The 22,858-nt window shown below is 36.3% G+C and overlaps 7 protein-coding genes across 13 annotated transcripts; 4 read left to right on the forward strand and 3 right to left on the reverse strand.

The window, feature by feature from the left end:
* Window positions 1-238: 238 nt before the first annotated feature.
* LOC130508498 (transcription factor bHLH89-like) lies at window positions 239-2,154 on the reverse strand. Its single transcript, XM_057004171.1, has 4 exons — window positions 2,005-2,154; window positions 1,110-1,878; window positions 599-1,027; window positions 239-517 (listed from the first exon to the last, which is right to left on the reverse strand). Exons 2-4 carry the CDS (start codon window positions 1,842-1,844, stop codon window positions 395-397), a joined length of 1,287 nt encoding a protein of 428 aa, XP_056860151.1. The 5' UTR covers window positions 1,845-1,878; window positions 2,005-2,154; the 3' UTR covers window positions 239-394.
* Window positions 2,155-4,828: 2,674 nt separating this feature from the next.
* LOC108809381 (transcription factor MYB13) lies at window positions 4,829-6,401 on the forward strand. The gene is made up of 3 exons (XM_018581530.2): window positions 4,829-5,141; window positions 5,301-5,430; window positions 5,815-6,401. Exons 1-3 carry the CDS (start codon window positions 5,009-5,011, stop codon window positions 6,311-6,313), a joined length of 762 nt encoding a protein of 253 aa, XP_018437032.1. The 5' UTR covers window positions 4,829-5,008; the 3' UTR covers window positions 6,314-6,401.
* A 1,289-nt stretch (window positions 6,402-7,690) lies between these two features.
* LOC130507907 (rho-N domain-containing protein 1, chloroplastic-like) lies at window positions 7,691-9,377 on the reverse strand. 4 transcript variants are annotated; one of them, XR_008942557.1, is made up of 3 exons: window positions 9,227-9,377; window positions 7,820-9,045; window positions 7,691-7,716 (listed from the first exon to the last, which is right to left on the reverse strand). XR_008942557.1 is itself a non-coding variant. In XM_057002688.1 (2 exons), the coding sequence occupies exons 1-2, from the start codon at window positions 9,264-9,266 to the stop codon at window positions 7,886-7,888; spliced, it is 1,200 nt and encodes a 399-aa protein (XP_056858668.1). In that variant the 5' UTR covers window positions 9,267-9,377; the 3' UTR covers window positions 7,691-7,885. The 4 variants fall into 4 exon arrangements, 2 of the variants coding, with proteins under 2 accessions (XP_056858668.1, XP_056858669.1); XR_008942558.1 differs by having other exon boundaries at window positions 7,691-7,741; XM_057002688.1 differs by having other exon boundaries at window positions 7,691-9,045.
* Window positions 9,378-9,504: 127 nt separating this feature from the next.
* Window positions 9,505-11,751, reverse strand: LOC130507910 (uncharacterized). Its single transcript, XM_057002696.1, has 5 exons — window positions 11,515-11,751; window positions 10,862-11,031; window positions 10,168-10,351; window positions 9,954-10,060; window positions 9,505-9,843 (listed from the first exon to the last, which is right to left on the reverse strand). Exons 1-5 carry the CDS (start codon window positions 11,584-11,586, stop codon window positions 9,762-9,764), a joined length of 615 nt encoding a protein of 204 aa, XP_056858676.1. The 5' UTR covers window positions 11,587-11,751; the 3' UTR covers window positions 9,505-9,761.
* Window positions 11,752-11,907: 156 nt separating this feature from the next.
* Window positions 11,908-13,843, forward strand: LOC130507909 (TOM1-like protein 2). Its single transcript, XM_057002690.1, has 4 exons — window positions 11,908-12,091; window positions 12,267-12,769; window positions 12,845-13,138; window positions 13,215-13,843. The coding sequence occupies exons 2-4, from the start codon at window positions 12,275-12,277 to the stop codon at window positions 13,578-13,580; spliced, it is 1,155 nt and encodes a 384-aa protein (XP_056858670.1). The 5' UTR covers window positions 11,908-12,091; window positions 12,267-12,274; the 3' UTR covers window positions 13,581-13,843.
* Window positions 13,844-16,020: 2,177 nt separating this feature from the next.
* On the forward strand, window positions 16,021-16,572 carry LOC108824362 (CLAVATA3/ESR (CLE)-related protein 3-like). Its single transcript, XM_018597811.2, has one exon. It carries the CDS (start codon window positions 16,021-16,023, stop codon window positions 16,369-16,371), a length of 351 nt encoding a protein of 116 aa, XP_018453313.1. The 3' UTR covers window positions 16,372-16,572.
* Window positions 16,573-18,997: 2,425 nt separating this feature from the next.
* LOC108832858 (transcription factor GTE4) lies at window positions 18,998-22,768 on the forward strand. Of its 4 annotated transcripts, none has more exons than XM_018606313.2 (6): window positions 18,998-19,117; window positions 19,225-21,582; window positions 21,673-21,721; window positions 21,815-21,925; window positions 22,026-22,110; window positions 22,382-22,768. In XM_018606313.2, exons 2-5 carry the CDS (start codon window positions 19,537-19,539, stop codon window positions 22,070-22,072), a joined length of 2,253 nt encoding a protein of 750 aa, XP_018461815.1. In that variant the 5' UTR covers window positions 18,998-19,117; window positions 19,225-19,536; the 3' UTR covers window positions 22,073-22,110; window positions 22,382-22,768. The 4 variants fall into 4 exon arrangements, with proteins under 4 accessions (XP_018461815.1, XP_018461816.1, XP_018461814.1 ...); XM_018606314.2 differs by having other exon boundaries at window positions 19,229-21,582; XM_018606312.2 differs by having other exon boundaries at window positions 19,004-19,117; window positions 19,205-21,582.
* The last annotated feature ends 90 nt before the right edge of the window (window positions 22,769-22,858 follow it).

A 22,858-nucleotide genomic window follows, 5' to 3' on the forward strand; every position in this document is an offset into this window, starting at 1 on the left:
TGATGCTATTCCCCTAGATATAAAGCTAAAGATAAGTAGGTTCCAATCATCTTTATTTTATTTTTATATTCTACAGTGTATGTTCATAAGAAATTATAAATCTACATGTCATTGATGATATTTCCTTGATTAATATTTATCACACTCTCTATATAACTAGTTTATATTATATTTCTAATAGATGAATAGATTTTGAGATTTGTGTTTGTACTTCTGAACTGCTAATTGAGTGTAGGTATGAGTAAATTATATTACTAATGTGATGTTATTAATCCTCCGAGGAAAAAACTAGCTTCAAGCCCACATAGATAAAACGAAATAATACGAAACATTACTAATGTGATATTATTAATCATCCATTATGAAAAGTCATTACTAGATAGAAGAAAACGCATTAATCACTAGTGTAGCAGTGATAGCCATTGTTCGACGAAAGAGCTTCCATGTATTGTTTCTCCAACACTTCCATAACTCTATCTGCTATGGCACTTGCATAAACACTAGATCCTTCACAAATCTGTTCACATATGTCAAAAATAGTTAGTAATAGTAAAATACTTGTAGGTCTAATAAAGGGTCATGAAATTTAATGACAAACCTTGGTGTTGAACAAGAAGCTGTGGTGCTCTCCGATCTGTGCACCAGCTACATGATGAAGATCAAGCTGAAGCTGATCAATCACTTTGGAGACGAACACTAAACAGTTGATTTTCTTCTTTTGCACGATCTTGATAGTAACTTCATCGTCTATGATACGCACATCGACTTCAGTGAATTTTGATTTCCTCTTCAGCCACGAGCATCTCAAGGCATTGTTCTTCTTGTTGACCAAACACTGTTCCACTACTTCGCTTTGAGCATTGTAGTTCTCATCACCAACGTCCTCTTCCCCCACTTCGATTCTGCCTCTCTTATTCCTCTGTCTGGTGATTCTTTTCTTCTCCAATAGCATCTTGAACTCCTCTATGGTTCTTAGCAACTCTTTGATGTGATCTATCGCTTCTCCAACGATTGATGCTCTATCATTCTTGAGAATAAGCAAAAAAAAAATAAAATGGTTTAGTTTATAAAGTTATTACTTGAAGAAGAAGTTAGGTGTTTCTCTTAACCTTGGTAGGGTTTGGAATTAAGTTCTTTAAGTCACCAAACCGGTCTTTGAAGTGAACTCTTCTCTCACGTTCTGTAGGGAAGACTTTACGCTTTCTCGATCCTCTCCCTTTAGGGTTAAGACCATTCTCGGTGTTGTTGTTTTCTTCAGCATATATCAAACCGTTCACTCCATTGAACTCGGTTTGATCCTCAACTCCTAGTAGAGTCCCACTAGGAGGCTGCAAAGGGAAGTTCAGATGGTAGAGCGGGTCAAAGGCAGCAGAGGCGGCAGAGGAAGATGTCATGATCATGTCGTGAAGGCTAGGTGTTGCGAAAGGTGGAAGTGAGGATCTCGGCAGCTGCAAGAGGCTGAGTAGGTCAGGAGTCGTGTGATTAGGACCTAAAGTCACAAAGTCTTGGTAACCGTTGTCCCAATTGTTAGACTGTGGAGCATAGGATGGATCTTGAAAGTTTTGGTGTATTAAACTCTGGAGTTGGTGATCACAACTAGGAGTAGTAGCATTGATGTGAAGCTGATGAACAGAAGCTGCGGCTGCAGCGGCTAGGGAGCAGTCTTGTGGGCTGAGGTGGAACTCAGAGAGATCTTCTAGACTGCAGTTGCTGTTGCTTGTGCTACCGGCGACCAAGACCGGCGGTGGTGGCTCCGCCGGAGAGAAGTTGCTCTCCACCGTCATATCTGCCGGAGCATTAGGGTCAAAACACCCTATTTCTTCAAACATGTTTCCACTTTCCATTAAACCGTTTTAAGGGCTAAGATAGTTACAAAATCTGCAAACGAATTGTGTCATATGAAATTGCTTTAAGCACCCTTAGTAATCAACTTGTCTTAGCTAGTTTTCCTTCTTATTCGTCTATTAGCATAATGAAAGTTGTAAAGAGAAGATATAACGTTACCGACGAGTGATGAATGTCGGAGAAGAATATTCCGACTAAAGCATCGGAGTTCACGCGGAGAAGAGTTTTATTCTTAAACAACTCTCTCTGTTTCTGTCTCTCTTTCTTTTTTAGAAAAGCCTATACGTTTGTAATGTTTTGAGTAACAATAAAAAGAGAGTAGGATGACAAACAAAACAATTTCTTGAATTAAAATAAAATTTAATTCTTATGTTATATATTTGTGGTCGATCGGGGGACAAAAAATGTTACGTTCAAAATAAACTCTTCTATGTTTTTTTTTTTTGTAAACTCTTCTATGTTTGTTAAAGCAAACTAACTAATGTATTTTCTCTTCGATAGAAAAAAAGCTTATGTATTTTTCTCCTAATATATTCATAATCATTTTTATATAAAACGCGTGATTAGGACCTGTGAAAATTCAGTTTTCTCACTTTGAAAGTCTATATTGATATGTTAGATAACTAAAAAGATGGTATATATAAGCGTGTTTAAATTCAAATTTTAAACATAAAGATAACTCTATAATATTTTAAAATAATTATTTTTATATATAAATTTGAAAATTTGGTTTTGGTTGCAATTTGTTTCTGCTAACTGACCAAATTTATGCTAAGTTACATATTTTAGTTCTTTGGCATTACATCTTTTAGCTTAAACTTTTTAGTTAAGAAAACATAAATCTTTCCTTGATCCATTTATGAGCGTTGATATAGCACGATTTATAACATATACAAAACCTTATATACATTAGACAGTATACGCATACGGTAAACATATATGAAACTCGACTTTATATAGTTGATACTGTGCTGTGTACTAGTGATTTAGTTGAATCATGTAATATCTCTCTTTCTGGCCAAGACAGGCTGGTTAGTTACAGTCTGAGTTCTATGACGTGTCTGTCTTCGCGTGGGTCCCATGACGATTCTCTAACTTTTGCCGTTTCAGAAACCCTCTTCAAAGGGTAGTTTCGTCTATACATGATACTTTCTGGTATTTGTGGGGCATGTTTAGAGTCCTGCGATTATTAGAAATATGTCTAGTTTATGATTTGTTTTTGGAGATTTTGCTTTGTTAAACTAGTTTTTACGATTTATAGCCATAATAAATAGGTCAGGATCATCTGTAACAAAAATTTAATGTGTTACTTCTCCACAACATCAAAGTAATCTAATCTATATAAGGTGTCGATGAAAATATTATGATGATCTTAAAATAAATAATAATCTTTCCTGTTGTCAAGAAAAAAAGAAAAGAAATAGTAATAATATTTCCTAAAATGTTAAATAACAGAAATAATTTCCTTGTTTGTTGGGTCATGCAATTTCTGCTTCCAAGGCATAGGTAGCGGATTGTTTTTGAAGAATAAGAGCTGGGTCCCACATAATGAGCTAAATAACTCTCAAAAATCAATGCGGAAAAGGGTGTTTTCGTAAACTACAATGGACTTCTGCTAACCAGTTTTGTCCGGTTTAGTTTGATGCCTTGGTAATAATAGTTACGGTTTAATTTCTATGGGCCCTTTCATGGACCCACCAAAATTGGTGGCCTATCTTATACTGGGCCTTTTTGAGCTAAACAATCAATGAATCAAATATCCAAATTGATGCTTTTGATAAGAAGTCAGGCGTTTAACAAAACACGTGCCTTCATCATGGCCAGACAAGACCGGGCCTGAACCCGAGTCTAACAGCTCAGTATCCAAACTGATGGCGTCTAACAAAACACGCTCCTTCATCCAGATAAGACCGGGCCTGAACCGAGTCCAATAGCTGAGAACTTTTCACCACTAGTGGCCTAGTGCTACGTGATGTAATACCAATATGTTTTCACTTGATAGAGCATCTCGACCGTTACCAAAAAAAAAAACAGTTGTATATTTAGGTTTTACCGACTTAAAAAGAAAAATCATGAGAACAACGGAGCGTAAACTAGTGAGGAAGATGAGTCATGAAGTGTGGAGAGGGGTATTAATATGTGGAAAACGACGCTGTCTAGAAGCAGATGCAACAGTGAAGATGAGGATGTGTTAACAATAATTTTGTTAGTTTACTTTATCTCTCGTGATAATTATATCGTGTTTCACATGGTCCCTTCTTTGATATGACTGAACAGTCGCACTAGAGCGATATCTTTATACATAAAACGTTAAAAAGAAAAAGGTAGATCTGAGTATCGTTGTGTGATCCACAATACAATGATCAGTCTTTTAATGAAACGAGTTTTAAGTTTTAACATACTTTTGGTTTGTTTGGAAAACTAAAAGAAATCGAGAGATATAAGTGGATCACATTGGATAATATATGATAGATCGGACCTAGACGATCTCCATTGACATCTATATCAAAAGTCCCACATCAAAAATATGTGGAAATGAAAATATACAAGTGATGTGGTAATTTTTAATTCTAAGCTAATTTTTTAGTGTGAATTAGACTTACTAACAATCTATCTACAACTCTTCAATAAAGTCAATCAGTTGACGAACCACTCAACACTTCTTGATAACTTCATCCATTACTATTTTAATAAAAATTTCATAACTTCACTAAATTCATACCATCAGTAGTTAAAATTTTCCCTAGGAAATTCAACTTCACTGCTAAACAAGTCACCAACAACAGATGCAAAGATTTGACTTGCTTTCCTCGGTGCGTTGCCAAATTATCTAGACAAAGAAAAACATAACTATTCTTTGAAAAGTGAGTAGAGCAAAAGAAGTTGTAAACGTTGGACTTTGTGTACCAAAAAAAGAAATATATTTTCCTCCTTGTCCTTTTCCTATGGTTGCATTGCATTATATAAAATATCAACACACTTAGCCATCGCACACTTGCTTCAAACATCTGGCTTCGTTTGCTTTCATAAACACAATACCTTCTTTTTTTCTTTTAGTTAGAATAAACACAAAACCTTCTTCATCTAGTTTTTAAAATCTTTGGTTCTTTTGAAGATTTTTTTTTCTTTTCAAGATACCTTTCTTCGAATAAGATTGAAAAAGATGGGGAGAAGACCATGCTGTGAGAAATTGGGACTGAAGAAAGGGCCGTGGAGTGCTGAAGAAGATCGAATCTTGATTAGTCACATTCGTCTCCATGGTCATCCTAACTGGAGAGCTCTCCCTCAGCTAGCTGGTAAATATTTTCATATATTTATCTATTTGCTAACATATCTTCACAAAAGAGAAACATATTATTACTTCTGATTCGAGGAGTGTTCTTGTTCTGTATAATTATATCTGCATGTACAATATGTGTGTAAAGTTCTTGAGATGGTGTTTGTGTAATGATTAGGGCTACTTCGGTGCGGAAAAAGTTGCAGGCTTCGTTGGATTAATTATTTGAGACCAGACATCAAACGTGGCAACTTCACTCCTCAAGAAGAAGAAACTATCATCAACTTGCATCAAAGCTTAGGCAACAGGTTTTTATTTTTCGTCCTTATATTTTTTTAAAAAATCTTACTATAATACTTCACAATTTTTCTGCCAATATGCCAAATATTATAACTGTGTGGGGGCTAAGGACTCAGAAGATTCGAACCCGTGATTTCCTTTGTCCACATACCTAAACAATTAAAAAATTTAATTTTCACTTTACTAATTTTCTTATAAACAACTTTCACTACGAGACGAAATAGGCACTGGGATCACTGTAAGACATGTGCAAATCTTTTTAACCTACATATAGCCTAGGCAATTCAATTCAGTTGCTTTTATTTTGTTCTACTCGCTCTTTCTTCTCATAAATTTTATTATTCAATTATCTGACACTTTGATTAATATTATGTGAATTTTTTATATGGTAGATGGTCTGCTATAGCTGCAAAATTACCGGGAAGAACAGACAACGAAATAAAAAATGTGTGGCACACTCATCTAAAGAAAAGAATCCAGCATAATCAAGATCAGAATATCAGCGAAAAGATTTGCGACAATGATGAACAACTCGTCTCAGTTATGGATGAAAAGAGGCCAAGCTCTCCGCAACAACAGTCTAGCAGTAGTACCAACATTTCAGCGGTTACAACCTCGAGCAACAATAACGACGTGTCCAATAACAGCAGCAAAGACTCTGCTACGTCACCAGAAGATGTTCTTCCATTGATAGATGAGAGCTTTTGGTCAGAAGTTGTATCGATGGATTGCAACATTTCGGGAGTTGAGAATAGAGAGATAAAGTTAGAGGATTGGGAGAGTTCATCATTAGATAGCAATATTAAGGGATATAACCATGACATGGAGAGTTGGTTTGATAATCTTCTCACTAGTAATCTTACAACTGGAGAAAATTCCGATATTTTCTGAGTTTTGAATTGTTTTATTAAGCTAGTTAAGACTTAAAATCTTCGTTTGTGTCCCACATGAATAAAAATGTTTTACGTTTCCTATATCACTTTCTTGTGCGATTTTAATGTAAAAATATTAATCTTATAATGTATATATTGTTTTGGGTATTACTAAAAGGTTATAGATATCTCAAGAAATCGCCCAACTATGATATCCTCACTATAGAATATACTATGAAGAGTTCATGTTAAGCTAAACATATCATTACTTTAATTTGTCTTTTTCTTTTGCCCTCTTGTGATAATTGCTTCTTCAATTTATATTCGTTAAAGGGTTGTCTTCTCTTAGGTTATAAGCGCCATAGTTATAATTTACAATCTTTGGTGATGTTTTGCACTATACCTATTTCTAATAAACATGTTCAGTGTATGATTAGATTAAAGACAGACTATATATATTGGCGTTCTAATAGTTGAGATACTTTATAAAGCATATTCTCTTTTTCTATGCAGAATGAACTATATCATCATATTTTAAATTCTTGTAGTTTTACTAAAAGTATTGGATAGCCAACAAAAAAAGTAGCTTTATCGAGGAGGTCCACGTACTTTTTTTTATCAGCCATTTATAATTGCTATTGATTTCCTCAACATATTTGGAGTTATCAAGCTGTGCTATAACGTACGCTTAGGTTGATGTATGTGTTATTAATATGTGACGCTCCTGCTCCCAGATATATATGAGTGGGCTTACAAAGTTATATGTAAATGGCCAAAATATGATTTTGCATGAGTTTTTAATGTGATGATTTTGAAGAAGAAAAAAACATAACCTAAAAAGCACCATTATCAATGATCCAGCGATGACTCCACTATAGCAATTATATGATCACCATCGTCTGAGTTAAGCTAGTAATGATTCTTTATAAAACATAATGAATACTATTGAATTTTTTAAAAATATATGCATAAATCATTGTGCTACTATCTGGATATGAATCATAATGTATATTATTGACCAAAAAACATTGATTAAAATACGTATGTGCCATGTTATTAACAAGCAGAAAACCAGTGAGAAGTATAAAATGATAAAAACGTGACTTACAAGTAGGGCCAACTAAGGATTAAAGAAGGTAACCAATCCGAAAAAATGGTGATCATTTTGATTGATTAATTACACTGGCTATTACCGGACCCACCTTGAATGAGCCATCAGCCGACTCCAATTACGATTTTGATTCAAGTATCTGACCCCTCAAAGACCGTTACAAAAAAAAAAAAAAAAAAAAAAAAAAAAAAAATCTGACCCCTCAAAGAAAAGGCCTGGCTTAGAATACAGTGCTTTGAATGACTCTTAGATTTGAAGTGAGCCACCGTCTTAACACTATCTGAGAACAAGCTTAACTGTGCTTTAATGACCTTTCAAACAGCAAAGATTAAAAATCTGTGTAAACAAAACAACAGAAGATAACTCACTTCAACATTGTCATTAACGAGAGTAAAACAACAGAAAATAACTCACTTCAACATTGTCATTAACGAGAGCAAGTGTTCAGATTATTTGTTGAGTCTCCTTCACCAGTCAAAATCAGCTGGAGTGTCTACCAAGCAACTCCACGAGTTCGGCTTTCTTCATCTTTGAAAACCCTTTTAGTCCCCTTGATTTTGCTATGCCTCTCAGTTCCATCAGCTTCAAAGTACTCAAGTCTTTCACAGGTTCTTCCTCAGCTTCATCAACCTCGTCTTCATCAGCATCATCCAGAGACTCCTCATCATCAGCACCTGATAAGGCATCTACAGTAACATTATCACCCTCCACTTGATAAAATGATGATCCGTTTACCTCCAGCTCAGACTCTGGTTCGAGAATAGCTGTCACAGGCTCAGGATCTAACTCATATTCAGGTGCATGTTCGTCGTACTCTGGCTCAACCTCAGCCTGAGGTTCGTCATGCGACTCTGCTGTATCCTTCTTATGAGTCCAAGTCACGCTGTAACTCGACGCCTCATCAAAAGTTGCCTCGTTAGAATAAGTCGGAGGCGATTCAAATCTTGGTACCGGCGACTTTCTTCTGAAGCTTGACGCTGGCCTGGTAAAGGATGATGATGCATTGTGATCTTTGGTCCATGACTTGACAATATTCCCGCTGCTGCGATCTTGCTTCCTCTCCACAGGATCTACTTGTAGCGAATTGTCTCCGTGGCTGTCAAAACTGTTAACTTTCTTGCTCTGCGCTCCCGAGTGCTTCCTCAGTAACTTAAGAAGGGAGTCAACAGTTTCACTTTCTTTACCCTGTCCTTTAGAAGCTTCTTCTTCTTCTTCTACCTTTTTATCTTCTCTCTTAGCCGCTGCTCGAGCTCGGAGCTGAGCTTGAACCTTTCTGAAAAGCTCCACTATCTCTTTCTCTCTTGGCCCAGGGGATGAAGTGGCTTGGAACTTGGGGGAGTTAGAAAGAGAGAGCAAAGACCCATTTCTCGAAGACAACATATCAGAGTTTTCACCATCAAAACCGTCTCTGTCTACGCTTTGCCTGTTTCTTCCGTGCTTATTAAGCCTTGAGAAATCAGGGTTTCTTCTGTATCCACCAGAAGAACTCGCTCGGCAAACAAAAGAACTACTACCGGTGGCACATTTCAGACGTCCATTTAGCTGGTGTTCCAGACAGGAAGAAGAGCAATGTACTGTAGCAGGTGTTCTTCTAGAAACAGCAGAGTTAGAGAAGCACCTGCTGTCTGAAACTGCGTAACCTGTATTACCAAAGCAATAATTACCACAAGAAGTAAGCAAACAATGGTAAAATTCCTATAGAAGCATTTCGTCGAACAACTGATGAGCATTACAAATCTTCCCGGCAACACAAATAGAGACAAAACTTAGCAATCATAAAACGACATGTAAAAGACACACAAGAGAGCGTAGTGAAGTTACCAGATACGTAACTAGAACTCAAATGGAAAATTCCCGACATCGCCGCCAAGAACAGCTTCGGAGTAAGAAGAGATTAAGAATCTTCTCCTTCGACCCTCTATAGTCTTCTTAGCTCCTCTTCTTGGGCTTTAGATTATTTCAAATTCCTGAATGGGCTTTGTAAGTTCGGTCTTACAAATTAGAGAGATTGGACATTCGGTTTAATGCCGGTTTAGAGATTTTCCAAACCGAGTTTCCCTACCTTAACAGAACCAACAAAGTTAACCAATCAAAATCTCTTGACCAGAAAATAAGATTTTTAACCAAAACCAAAAAAACAGATTCAACAAATGTCATGTTCGGTTTGGTTTAATGTCTGTTTAATTATAGAGGAAGAAGCTGATGAAGCTTTCTTCAACACTCTCAACAAGTATGAAAGCTTAGAACCAATGGCCAAACAATCTGCCCACAAACATCTCTGACACTCCAATGGAATCTAGATTTGGAGTTTCGAACCAACGGAAACAAAGGGGATACAAAGGTTTCATTGTTATTACTAAGCCTTGTGGTCTTTAGCCATTTCATCCACGTCAAGTTCTACCGCCAAGAGTGGAGAATCCTCTTCCATTGCGAATTCACTGATACAGAGATACACAGTTCAAGATTCTTTTCTGCTTAGTTATAGTAACAAAAAAAAAACAGAAAGAAGCTGATAGGAGAGGATGGGGTCTCTTCTCTTCTCTTTTACCTGTTACTAACTGGACCATGATCAACGGCTGTCCTCAGACAATATATAGCTCTTCCTACAATGTCCGCCATCGAGACCGGACCAAATGTTCGGCTATCGTATGCTTCCTATTAAAGCCCCATTTGGATGACAATTTTAAACAGAGATTTAGCCTTACCAGCACCTTACAAGAATAAGTAACAAAGGTGGGGGTATTCTATAACAGTGTGTGTACCTTAGATTTCATCTCTTTGTTTTCAGCAACGACCCAGCACTGATCCTTTTCGAGAACAAAAGGCTCCTCCTTCTCATCACTTGATACCATTTCGGATCCTTCTAAAGCTGCCAATCTTCTCACTAGATACTTGTTTGTTTCATTTGGGTCCTTCAACACAACAGCATCTCCAACAAAAACATACCTATACCAAGAAAACAAGAGATCCAGATGAGCATCATTAGTAATCCCCACACTGAAGCTAGACAAGGTGGCCAACTAAAAGGAATCATCACACTAGACTGAAAGAATGTTGAAGTTTTAAGGTCAGCGAAAATAAGACACAGCTCTCCTCACAAAGATCATATACCCTTGTTTAATTGATTTGTGTCATTCACTACAAAACTCCAATCTGAATCCTTTATCCCTCATCTTCCTCCTAAGCCTACTTAAAAACTCCCAAATGCAAGAAAACGAAATAGAAAGTTACCCTAAAAGGCCATGAATTTAGCTAACGGAGACCAAGTACATAACTCCTAAGCAAGCAAGGAAACGTTAACAATCCAAGGTAGGATTCACATGTTCCAAAATCACCATGGCATCCCTGCCAGTGCAACTACAAGGACTAACCATTAACTAGATGAAACTAACACCATTTGGTAAGCTCAAGGTTCTATGTAAGTGGAACTAAGAGGACTAACCCCAAGAAACATACCTTGTATCAACAACAGGTAGCTTACGGACAAGCAGCGTGTTGTCATGTGCTCCCATGGTTGGGGACATCTCTTGCCCTTTACCAGAGTGTAAGTAGGTTAGCCTTCCATAGAGTAGATTCTTCAGGACTACACCAGCTAGTTCCCGGTCATTTATCCCTTTAGTATGATTCTGTGACATTGATCAACTCAAGGATGGTAAATAAATAAAAAAGAATTTTATAAGCACAGTTATAAAAATCTCAATGAACAGAAAAAAAAAAAGTATATACAGAAGAAAAGAGCAAGAGCAGAAAACAATCACGAGAGGAGGTTCATTCGAGTCCCTAGAGATAATATGATCATCATCTAAAAGAATGATCCAAAAATCATATTCACAGGTGATACAACAACATGATGCATATACTAAAACCCAATTCAATAGTTATGATGTTTTGACTACTTTTAAAATCATTCAAGAATCACACACAGTCAAAGCTCAACTCAACCAAGCAACTGACCCCCTTCCTTCGCATAAAGAACTTTCCAATTTCTGATCTTTTAAACATCCAAAGTGTGTCTTTTTTATTACAAAGGGCACCGATTTTGTAAACCTTAGCCAATTGAAACATTCCTAAACCAATTTTCATAAAGCAAAACACAAAGAGAGAGAGACCTTGAGGCTGAGAGTGAGGGAGTACTCCAGCTTGTGAGCCATGTATCTGACCCAATTCGATATGTATGCCATCTTCCGTAGAGGTTTGATTTCGAAAAGTTAGCTACTTGTTATCGGAAACGACCTTTTGCCCCGCCGGTGTTTCTCAGCCTCCTCGTCTCCGCCGTTGTCTTTGTGGATGGAGTGCGTTTGCGTTCGTTCATAAAAATCTTGTGAACCCCCAAAAAAAGAAAAGATTTTGACAAATTAGCCTCTGAACTATTCTCTAGTTTCGATAAGTCTCCCTGTATTAAAACATTGTGACACATTGGCCCCCAACAAAGATCTCTGACCAAACTGTTACAACAAATTAGTTCAAAGTCTTGGACTTTCTCAACATGCCACGTGTTCACAACCAAACCTTAGTTCAAAGTATTGGACTTTCTGCACGTGTTCACAACCTTTCTCCTCTTTGCTCCTCCGCTGAACATTTCTCCCCGACGGGTTTGCAGATTCAAAGCTAAATAACCACAGACCAACACGAAGTTTTCGACAAGATTTGATCTGTCTGAAAGGAACCATACCAACCACATCTCAGGTTCTCTCCTAATTCATTTTTTTTTCTCTCCTGATTCTTCAAGGATCAGCACATTTGATAGATCCAGTTTACTGTGATTTTCTTTCCTCCCCTGGATCTCTGATTAATAGAATTCGAAATAATTTGGTTGATCGATTGTGTAAATTTAATAAAAAGTTTGGATTTTTATGTGCAGGTGGAAGCATGGACAAACTGAAGATAGCCGAATGGGGAGAGAAGCTGAAGACAGGAGGAGCTCAGATGAGCAGACTAGTAACTGACAAAGTCAAAGACATCCTCCAAGCTCCCACCTTGGAATCCAAAATGGTCGACGAAGCCACTCTCGAGACTCTCGAGGACCCCAACTGGGGAATGAACATGAGGATATGCGCTCAGATCAACAACCGCGAGTTCAACGCCGCCGAGATCGTCAGAGCCATCAAGAGGAAGATCTCTGGTAACAAAAGCCCCGTGAGCCAGAGGCTGAGCCTTGAGCTTCTCGAGGCTTGCGCTATGAACTGTGACAAGAAGATATTATTCTCTGAAGTTGCTTCCGAGAGGGTTCTTGATGAGATGGCTTTGTTGGTCAAGAACGGTGAAGCTGATTCGGAGAATAGGAGCAGAGCTTTTCAGCTTATTCGAGCTTGGGGACGGTCTCAAGATCTTGCTTATCTTCCTGTTTTCCAGCAGACGTATATGGTAAAACTAATAATAACCATCTCTGAATCTCATTTGCTTTAGACGGTTTCATTGATCGCTCTCTTTTGTTTGTAGAGTTTGGAAGGAGAGAATGGTTTAAACACACGTAACGAGGACAATGCAATGGAGGGACAAGGCTCTTTGGGGTCTCTTATGCAACGGCCTGTTCCTGTTCCTCCACCTGGTAGCTATCCGGTTCGTAATCAAGAAGTACAGGCTCGTGGAGGAGACGGTGATGATGGTCTTCTTGACTATAACTTTGGAAACTTATCTATCAAGGAGAAGAAAGAACAGATTGAGATTACAAGGAACAGCCTCGAGTTGCTATCTAGCATGTTGAACACTGAAGGGAAGCCAAATCACACGGAGGTAATGTCTGTGTTAACCATGTTCTATGTGTTAGTTATATAAGTAATTTTGTTTATTGTATATGTAATGGTTACAGGACGAGTTAACGGTGAGCTTGATGGAGAAATGCAAGCAATCACAGCCTTTGATTCAAATGATCATAGAGAGCACAACAGACGATGAGACTGTTCTTTTTGAGGCTCTGCACGTGAACGATGAGCTCCAACGCGTTCTAGCTATTTACGAGAAGCCTGATGAAAGTGAGAAGGAAGCTTCCATGGTGGTGGAACAAGAGTCATCGGGGAGCAAAGATGCTGGTCCTAAACCAACAGAAGAAGAAGAAGAGCGGTTTGTGAAACCAAAGGACCATGTCGGACATTCAGAATCATCAGACAAAACAGTCAAAGAAGATAAGGAGGTGAAGATAGAACTCGGGTTATCCAGTGATGAAGATGAGAAATGAGTTATAGTCTAGGTTTTGTCTCTTCAGAACGGTTTGGGAAGATTTGTTGTTTTTGATGCTTTCTTCTGTAATGTTGTGGAACCTCTTTGCGTTTATGTCGTGACATTTTAGAAACCGTAGGTGATATGAATCTTCACCCGACACGATGGTATGTATCCCATATTCGTGGTGCAGTATTTTTACACGAGGTGTTTTTGGTTAGCGTTTTGCTTATAGTTCTGTAACTGATGGTAATGAGTTATTAAACTGGGATTTGTTTTGTACGTCGCAAATACTTGTTACTGTCTTGCATGATGGTGAGCATTTGCAAACTCAGAAATCTCCAATTCAAGTCAAAAATCGGATTCCTCATTTTCGAACTTAACCTTACAAATCCCTAAATGATCTCACCTCGTCTTTCGAAATCTTGAAGAGAGCAGATTTGTAATTCAACTAATACTAAAGCTGCAATTGGAATGTTATCTTTTGAGTAAGTTGTTACTTAGAATTTCATAAAACATTACCAGTTATCATATTTTTTTTAAAACAAATAATTCCACACAGTCCATTTTCTAGAATGAAACTTTTCTTTTCTTTTGTAAAATATGTTTCTTTTGTTTATTATTTTGAACTTTCATAAATGGAGTGTGTGTAATTTTCTATTTATTAATAATTCCAGTTTTATTTCATTTCATACATCATTCTATTCTTTTCTATGCCACAAATAATCATTCATTTAGTTTATAATTTTACTTATAAGATTAACCAGTTACACCCTAATAAAATCCATAAAAGACATCTTGCTTTCTCTTTTATATAAAAGGCTGGGAAGATTTATAACTCAAAAAGTTAGATATGCTATAATTAACTAAATATACATTCTAAACTCATTCTCTTAATGCTTTAGAGATTTAGAATAAAGAAATAAATTATAAATTTGATATTTCTAAGTTTGTAAAGTTGGCTCTTTTTCCTTTACAAGTTATTATAAAGAAATAGAACTTGATCACTTTGGTGTCACCTCTCTTTTCCCCCTTCCAATACGGATTTGATTCCTACACTTTTTCATCCGCCACATCTCAAAACATTAAAGTTCAAGAACCCAAACAAAAGGAAGGAGTAGTGGATAGGTTCATTTTCCGGCAGCTATTGTGGTTTATTAGGTCAGATATCTTCATTCACATTATTAAAAGTTTGGAAGTGCCCAAAAGAATTATAACATATAGTAAGGTTTTGAACTAATCAAATCTAACATTTTTTATATGTTTTAATCTTGCAAAATGCTAAAATTTACAGATAGATCAAAAGATAGAAGCTGGTCAATGGCCCCAACCAGCCAAGATTAAAATATTTTTTAACTTTTTCGATTCGTATCTTTTAGTCTAGTGCTTATCGACGACTTGTTTCTACTCCAATGAAATCAGTTTAGTTCATGATTCACCCCTACCTTTTCCCAATGGTTGCATCTGTAATCAGCTGCTTATGTCGTCCTACCCTAGAATTTGAAGTGGACGTGGCGGCAACCACTTATAACTTTAAACTTTCATAGATTGATAAAGTATAGTTATATAATCAATGAATAGTTAAAGGCCCTAGTGGACTTTATATAGTCATCGTTTAAGGTTTATTGGTGCCGACCCTGAAAACGTCATGCCCTCTTTTCATTGGTTGCCGATTTAGCTCCGTGACTCCTTCAACCAAAAACCTGAATAAACGGTTTAGTAGTCACTGTACATTTAGGTTCTATAGAATTGATATTGCTCTTGACTTTTTCTTCTTTTAGTTAATTGCTCTCAATTAAGCTGTTATTTATTTTATCATAACTGGAGTATTAGCTACTCGTTGTTGTTTTGTCATTTGTCATTGTTCTTATTTTATATATCGTTTTATGCTCTCCAACTTTCTATTTTTATCAGAATCTTCCAATATGAAAATTAGTTAGTTTGACAAGTTGACATATGTTGATTCGGGTTTATTATGAATTTTCAATTTAAAATCAATTGGCAATGAATTGATTGATTTTAACCCTTTATATAATAGTAGATTAATTCTTATATTTTCGATGTGGGATGTTTCTCATCAATAACATACCAAATTACCGTAAGAAATTATGTTATGATATTATATCACGTCACTATAGACATAAAACAATAAGATTGGTACAAAAGCATATATACACTTCGTCAATTGTTAACATTTGAGAAAACTATTGTTTCATGAATACTAAAGATATATATAGGCATCTGTAATACTGTTTGGAAAGTTTACCTCTATAATACCATATAATGGAAATGCATGCAAGCCATGCAATTAAGAGGCTAGACTATATAAATAGATATATCTGACTAGATTCCAACTTAGCTACTTCAAATATAATTTCTTCACAAATCTAGGTGAATAAGCACTCAGCACTAAAGCTATAGCTTAACAGCTTTAGGTCCTTAACTATATAAACCCATGGATGCTATCGTCTATTATACAGAGATCAATCAATTGCACTATAACACTTCAAAGACTATATATATACCTTAGCTTTATTAAGAGAGAGTCATCATATACTATGGCAAGTTTCAAGATATGGGTTTGCCTCGTTTTGCTTCTACTACTCGAACTAACCCCAGTGCACCAATGTCGATCTTTGGTCACAGAAGAGCGACTTTCCGGTTCAAGTCGTCTGATGAAGATTAGGAGAGAGCTTTCTGAGATGCTAAAAGAGCTGAATGCTAGATTAGAGGGTGAAGGCGTGGTCCTTGGCAATACTCTTGACTCGAAGCGGCTCAGCCCCGGTGGTCCTGACCCAAGGCATCACTAACGAAGGAGGAGACAAAACAATTCTGCATGCAGTTGATTTTGTTGGGAGAGGTTTTAATATTATTACAACTTTTTGAACTTAACTGTAACGGTGTAGTGTTTAATTTCACTGACACCGGCTTATAAACATTTAAGCTTAAGTCTTCAAATTATAAGTTGAAAGATGTGTGACATAAAGCAGCTTGTTTGATCTAATAAACATATGTCGAATTTTCTTATGTTTTCTATCTCTTTCCGTTAATGCGTAGCTGCTTACATTGTCTTGGTTATTTCAGGTGATCTCTGTTAAGATTTAAGGTTCCTCTGTCGTCTTCTGATATTTTCTCTATAATAACTACGTTTTAGAGAGAATTTACATGCATGTTTGAATTTTTGAAAAAAAAGTTTGAATTTTTGACCCACGAAATCATAGTGAATGACTGTCAGCATTATTTTCAATACAAATTAAATACGAGATAGTTCACCAATAAGGAAAACTTCATCTTATACGTATCTCATTATTTTTTTGACAAAGTGTAAGTTTAGAAAATAATGTAACAAAGACACTTGAAAGTTAGATAAAGAGGAGGTAATGTTAAAATTAGCGTGGATTTAAATATTTAGAATATTTAACATTGACAAACATATTAAAGTCTAAGTCTTCAAATTTAAATATAAATAGGAATGATAACACTACACTACAAAAAAAAGTGTGTATTGTATCACTTAAATTGTATCATAAAAATAAATGATACTATTTTAAATTACTTACTTGTAAATGATACAAATATATATAGTTTTACATCAGTTCTAGTAATTGATATTATTATTAACTAATTTGACATCACTTCAGTAAAGTGATATAATTTTTATTAATTTGAATCACTTAAAACAAAACTGATATAATTACGTATGTTTGTATCAATTAAATAAATGGTACAACTATTATTTTGGCTGACATCACTTATCAATATGATACAAAATTTATATCAATTAAAAAATGATGGTAACAAAAGTTATATAACTGTATTTATCTTTAACATCAGTTTAACTAAAATGATGTTCTTTTATTTAAGTTTGTATCGGTTAATACATTTAATCTGATATAGAATTTACCTCCGATAAGAACCATTAAAAAGCTAATAAAACAATTTACTTGAACGATTACAAAAATATCTTAAACTTCAGAAAAACAAAGATTACGGAGGTGGTTACTATTTTCATGGCTTTAATTTAACTGAGCTTTCATTTTTTTTAAATAACTGTTTCACTATAACAATGAAGCATCTTCTTCTTCTTTTTGTCGTGATTGCTCATTCATGGTCTTTTAAGTTCTCAACTTTCTTTTGTCTTATATGAGTCATAATGATGGGTGTTGTTTTTTTTTGGACAAAAATGATGGGTGTTGTTCTTATGCAGGGTTTGCTAGTTAGATTCGATGGAAATTTTCTGAAAAGTATTGATCTCTTTTTCTCCTCTCTATCTCTTCTTCTTTTATTGAAAATTTACAAATTATAGAAGTTCTTATTAATGGCAAAGTGATCTTTCTTTGTTAGGAAAAGGAGCATTTCAAGACATAAGAGGAGATGCGTCAAGAAATACAGTTGATGAAGATTTTTTCTGATGAATCTCCTTTACTTCACTACTAAATCGACTCAGTTTCACACCATCAACAAAGAGTGTAGATGAAAACATGGATACAAAGGAGAAGAAGAAGAAGAAGAAGAAGAAGAAGAATTTGGATTTATGAAGTTCTTATCATAAATTCTACTTAAGTGTCTTATAATCATTTTCTATGTAGCTTTGAATTCCGCTTCCTTCATCTTGTTTTTAAGTTTCTCTATATTTTTCTTTTAGTTTTTCTTTTGTTCTTCGTCAGATTTATTATATTTCACTAAAAATTTAATTAAAGAATTTATTCATTGATATTATCCACCGTCAATTGTGTACAAATAATAACATATTTAAATTAATAATTATAAATAATAAAACTATTAAAATAATTTTAAAATTTTGATTTAATTTAGTTGTGGTTATTAATAAATAACTGAAATCAATTATTTTAATTGATGTCAATACTTATATCATTTTACAATAACTGATGTAATGTTAGTATCATTTTTGTAATTGATACATTTTTGTATCACTTTCAATCATTGATACAAATATTAAATATTTTTACATCAATTATTTTATAGAATGATGCTAATTATTTGCATCACCACTTTCAAAGTCATTTATTTAAACGATGTAAAAGTCTTTTACATCATTTAAAACTAATGCAAATATTTAAAATAAGTGATGTTAAACGATCATTTTTTTGTAGTGCTAGTTGAAACTAAATCTTATAACTATTTACACCAAAAAAAATTCTTACAATTGAACGATTTTACATATCAAATGATTTTGAGATTATTATTTTTGGATGATTTTCACGGTAAAAAATATCACAATCTGAATAACTATTATATTCATAAATGAAAATTTTAATTGGAATATTAAGAACCTAATTTAAAGCATAATTTTAAAAGAAAAAAATACCAATTTAGCAAAATAAAAAAAGAGAGAAAAAAATACCAAGAAGATATATAAGTTAATATTTATATAGAGAGGGCTTTGAAGATGGTTTTTGGTCAAACTGATTTGACATCGGCCCAACCCTAAAAAAGCTTCCGGGTCGGGTAAGAAAAAAATCAAATCTCAACGCTGCTTGTTGTTCTCGTCTCTGCGGCGCCTTCTCTCTCTCTCTCTCTCTCCCAAAATCGCAAGTAAGCTTTCTCCGATTTACCTCTTTAAGCTCAATCAATTTTCCTCTCACATACCTTCTTCTTCCTCCATCGTTTCTTCACTCACAGGCTCTGTCCTTGTCCCAAAGGTAGGTTTGTGTCGATCTCGGAGCTCAGAGATTCGAATGACCTAATTGTCACCGTCGGGGGGGATTCTTATTCCACTCTGCAATCTAATCGTTGCGTTGAATTCATCTCTGCATCCTTTAGTTTCGCGGCAGTTTTACAGTCTCAAAGTTTGCACACTCTCTGAATCGATTCGAACGAAAGGTTCCGTCTTGAAATTAGGGTTTGTCAAGGTGGATGATATTTTTCCTTCTGATTCGAGAGGTTTCTGCTAGATTTAAGCTAGTGAAAGTGAAAGAAAGGCGTCAAATTTAGGGTTTTTTTGAAGTACATGTATGGCTTCGGAGCTTGTTAACGATGGAGGAAGAGAGAAGCAGAGCATTAGGGTTTATACTAGGAAAGGTAAAGGTCAGAGGAAGCAGTCACCGTTCTTTGCCTTTGCCACCGATGAACACGAGAAAGCAAACAATCGTGTGAATCCGCCTGAAACTTTAGCTCGAGAGTCTGCGGATTCTATAGCTGTCGAAGTTGGGGCCAGTGTAGCTAAAGACTCAACGGATTCTGATAAAGTGATTGATAAGCCTCTCGTGGAAACGTGTTCTCAAGCCGAACCTCATGATGATGATGTCAGTTTGGCCGCTACTGATAAGAGCGTTATTCAATCTGTACAAGTAGTACCTTTGGTTCAAGATGATGGGAGCACTATTGTTGGCGACAAGTCTGTGGAAGTACCCTCCAAAACTCAAGACGATGTCAATACAGTGGTTGTCGATGAGAACTCTATAAAGGAACCTCTTGAAATCCTTGCCCAAGAAGAAGATGTTACTACCGTGGTTGTTGTTGACAAGAAGGCTATCGAAGCACCTTCTCAAACCCTATCCGTGGAAGATATCAACACTCTGGTTGTTGACAAGAATCTCATTGAAGTGTCTTCTGAACAGCATGTCCACGTGGTGGATGGATTAAAAGAAGCTCATCCTGAAAACCTTCCGGAAAGAGATGCCCCTGATGCCCAACAGCCAGTAGGGCTTACCTCTGATTCTGCCGGTGAAAGCATGCCAATGGAGGAGGACGTAGATGGACGCATAAAGATACATGTGGCCTCCAAATCTAAGCAACAGAAAGAGGAGATTAGGAAGAAGCTTGAAGATCAGCTTAACGTGGTCAGAGGTCTGGTAAAGAAGATAGAGGATAAAGAGGGCGAGATTGGTGCATATAACGACTCTCGTCTTTTGGCTAACTCTGGTGTTACTAACGGAGGAGGAAGGATTCTCTCAGGTTTTGCGTCAGCTGGACTTCCTCGTGAGGTCATCAGAACACCAAGGCCTCAACTAAGTATATCCTTGTTGGAGAATACTCAGGGATTCAATGAGCATTTGGAGAAAGAAAAAAGAACACCCAAGGCAAATCAGTTTTATAGAAATTCAGAGTTTTTACTTGGTGACAAGTTGCCTCCCACAGAGAGTAACAAGAAATCAAAATCAAGTGCAAAGAAGCACGGAAGGGAGGTCGGTTATGGTTTTGTCGCAGGCTCTAAAGTTTTCAAGAATTGCAGTGCTCTACTTGAAAGGCTGATGAAGCATAAGCATGGTTGGGTGTTCAATGCTCCTGTAGATGTGAAGGCTCTAGGATTGCATGATTACTTTACCATTATCGAGCACCCTATGGATTTGGGAACTGTCAAGTCTGCATTAACAAGAAATGTGTACAAGTCACCAAGAGAATTTGCAGAGGATGTTAGACTTACTTTCCACAATGCTATGACTTACAATCCACCGGGACAAGATGTCCATATCATGGCGCAAGTGCTATTACAGATGTTTGAGGAGAGATGGGCTGTCATAGAGGCAGACTATAACCGTGAAATGAGATTTGTCACTAGTTATGAGATGAATCTTCCAGCTTCTACAATGAGGCCTAGACTGGGTCCTACGATGCCGCCACCACCTATTAATGTGAGGAATACAATTGACAGAGCAGACTGGAGTAGTCATCATCCAAAACCAACAACAACGCCTGGCAGAACACCGACCAGCACAACACCTTCTGGAAGGACACCTGCTCTGAAGAAGCCAAAGGCAAATGAACCAAATAAAAGAGATATGACGTATGAAGAGAAGCAGAAGCTTAGTGGCCATTTGCAGAATTTGCCTCCAGACAAACTAGATGCGATTGTGCAAATTGTGAACAAGAGGAACACTGCTGTGAAGCTACGGGATGAAGAAATTGAAGTCGATATAGATAGTGTAGATCCAGAGACCCTGTGGGAGTTGGACAGATTTGTAATCAACTACAAAAAGGGTTTGAGCAAGAAAAAGAGAAAAGCTGAGCTAGCTAATCAAGCTAGAGCAGAGGCCGAGAGGAATGACCAACAACAGATGGTATTTGTACATCGCCTGAGAATCCCACTTGTTTGTCCTTTTTAATTTAATTTTTATGCTCATATTCATATATATTTTCCTTTATTGCAGGCTCCAGCACCAGTGGCACATGAGTTTTCTAGGGAGGGTGGCAACACAGGTAAGTTTACAGAGCCAGCCATTTTGTGCACCACTTCCCTTTGTTTGGTGTGAACTACTTGGGATTATAGTTCTTTCTGCTTTTTCTTATCAGCTAAAAAAACACTCCCTACACCATTACCTTCTCAAGTGGAGAAGCAAAACAACGAGACAAGCAGATCAAGTAGTTCAAGCAGCTCTTCCAGTAGCTCCAGCTCTTCTAGTGGTACATTCTTTTTTTTTTTGGAGTTATCTAACTAATGTATTACCTTGGTGCTGTTGTTGATTCTTGTGACTTAACAACCCCCTCTGTGTTTGGCCTGCAGATTCGGACAGCGATAGCTCTTCGTCATCTGGATCAGATCAGACTTAGAGACTGGACAAGAAATTTGGTGTTGACAAAAATGCAAGGTCATCTAAAAATCCATCTCTATCATCCATCGTTAATAACAAGCTTTTGTTGACTGTTTGCTGAATAACTCATGTGTTAATAGAATCTTTTTCAACGCCATATTCCTCGTCTCTATTTTGGCATGGTTCTAACATTTTTCGTATGTGATCGGTCTTGTTCACATCTGGTCCATATTGGGTGTAATTAGTTCATAATGTTTGTTTACTTATGAATTTATACCTGAACATATAACCAAATCTGATAGTTTAACTTTTACGAACGGCGAAACAGGGCGCTTAAGAAGATGGGAAGGTAGGGATTGAAGAGCATTTGAGAGCTCAAGGATGATGTGACGTACAGGCTAGACTAGAGGCAGACATTACAGAGCCTAGTAGTTGGGTTTTGTGGAAGAGAAGATTGTATTATATTGATATGACTTTTAGAGCAAAAAGAATATATCTATTCTTGATTTTTTGTTCTTAGAATTGATAGTATGGTGTGGCTGTCTCTACTTTTAGATATAACCGTAGGAGGGTTGGTCTGGTCTGTTTCGGCACTTTTGTATATCTTTGCCTCTCTGGTTTCAGTAGTTTAGTTTGGTTGACTAGTTCATGTTTGTTTTAGTTAGGGCTTTGAATCAGTAAAAATCATCATAGCAGATTCTTGATGACTCCTATATTTATAAGCTTGTGAGTATGTGACAATTTGTTTTCTCTTTGCTTCCAAACTATCTTTCTGATTCGGTGTAATGTAAGAGTGTAAGTTAAA

This window comes from Raphanus sativus, chromosome 1 (assembly GCF_000801105.2).
Source record: "Raphanus sativus cultivar WK10039 chromosome 1, ASM80110v3, whole genome shotgun sequence".
Classification (NCBI taxonomy): Eukaryota; Viridiplantae; Streptophyta; class Magnoliopsida; order Brassicales; family Brassicaceae; genus Raphanus; species Raphanus sativus.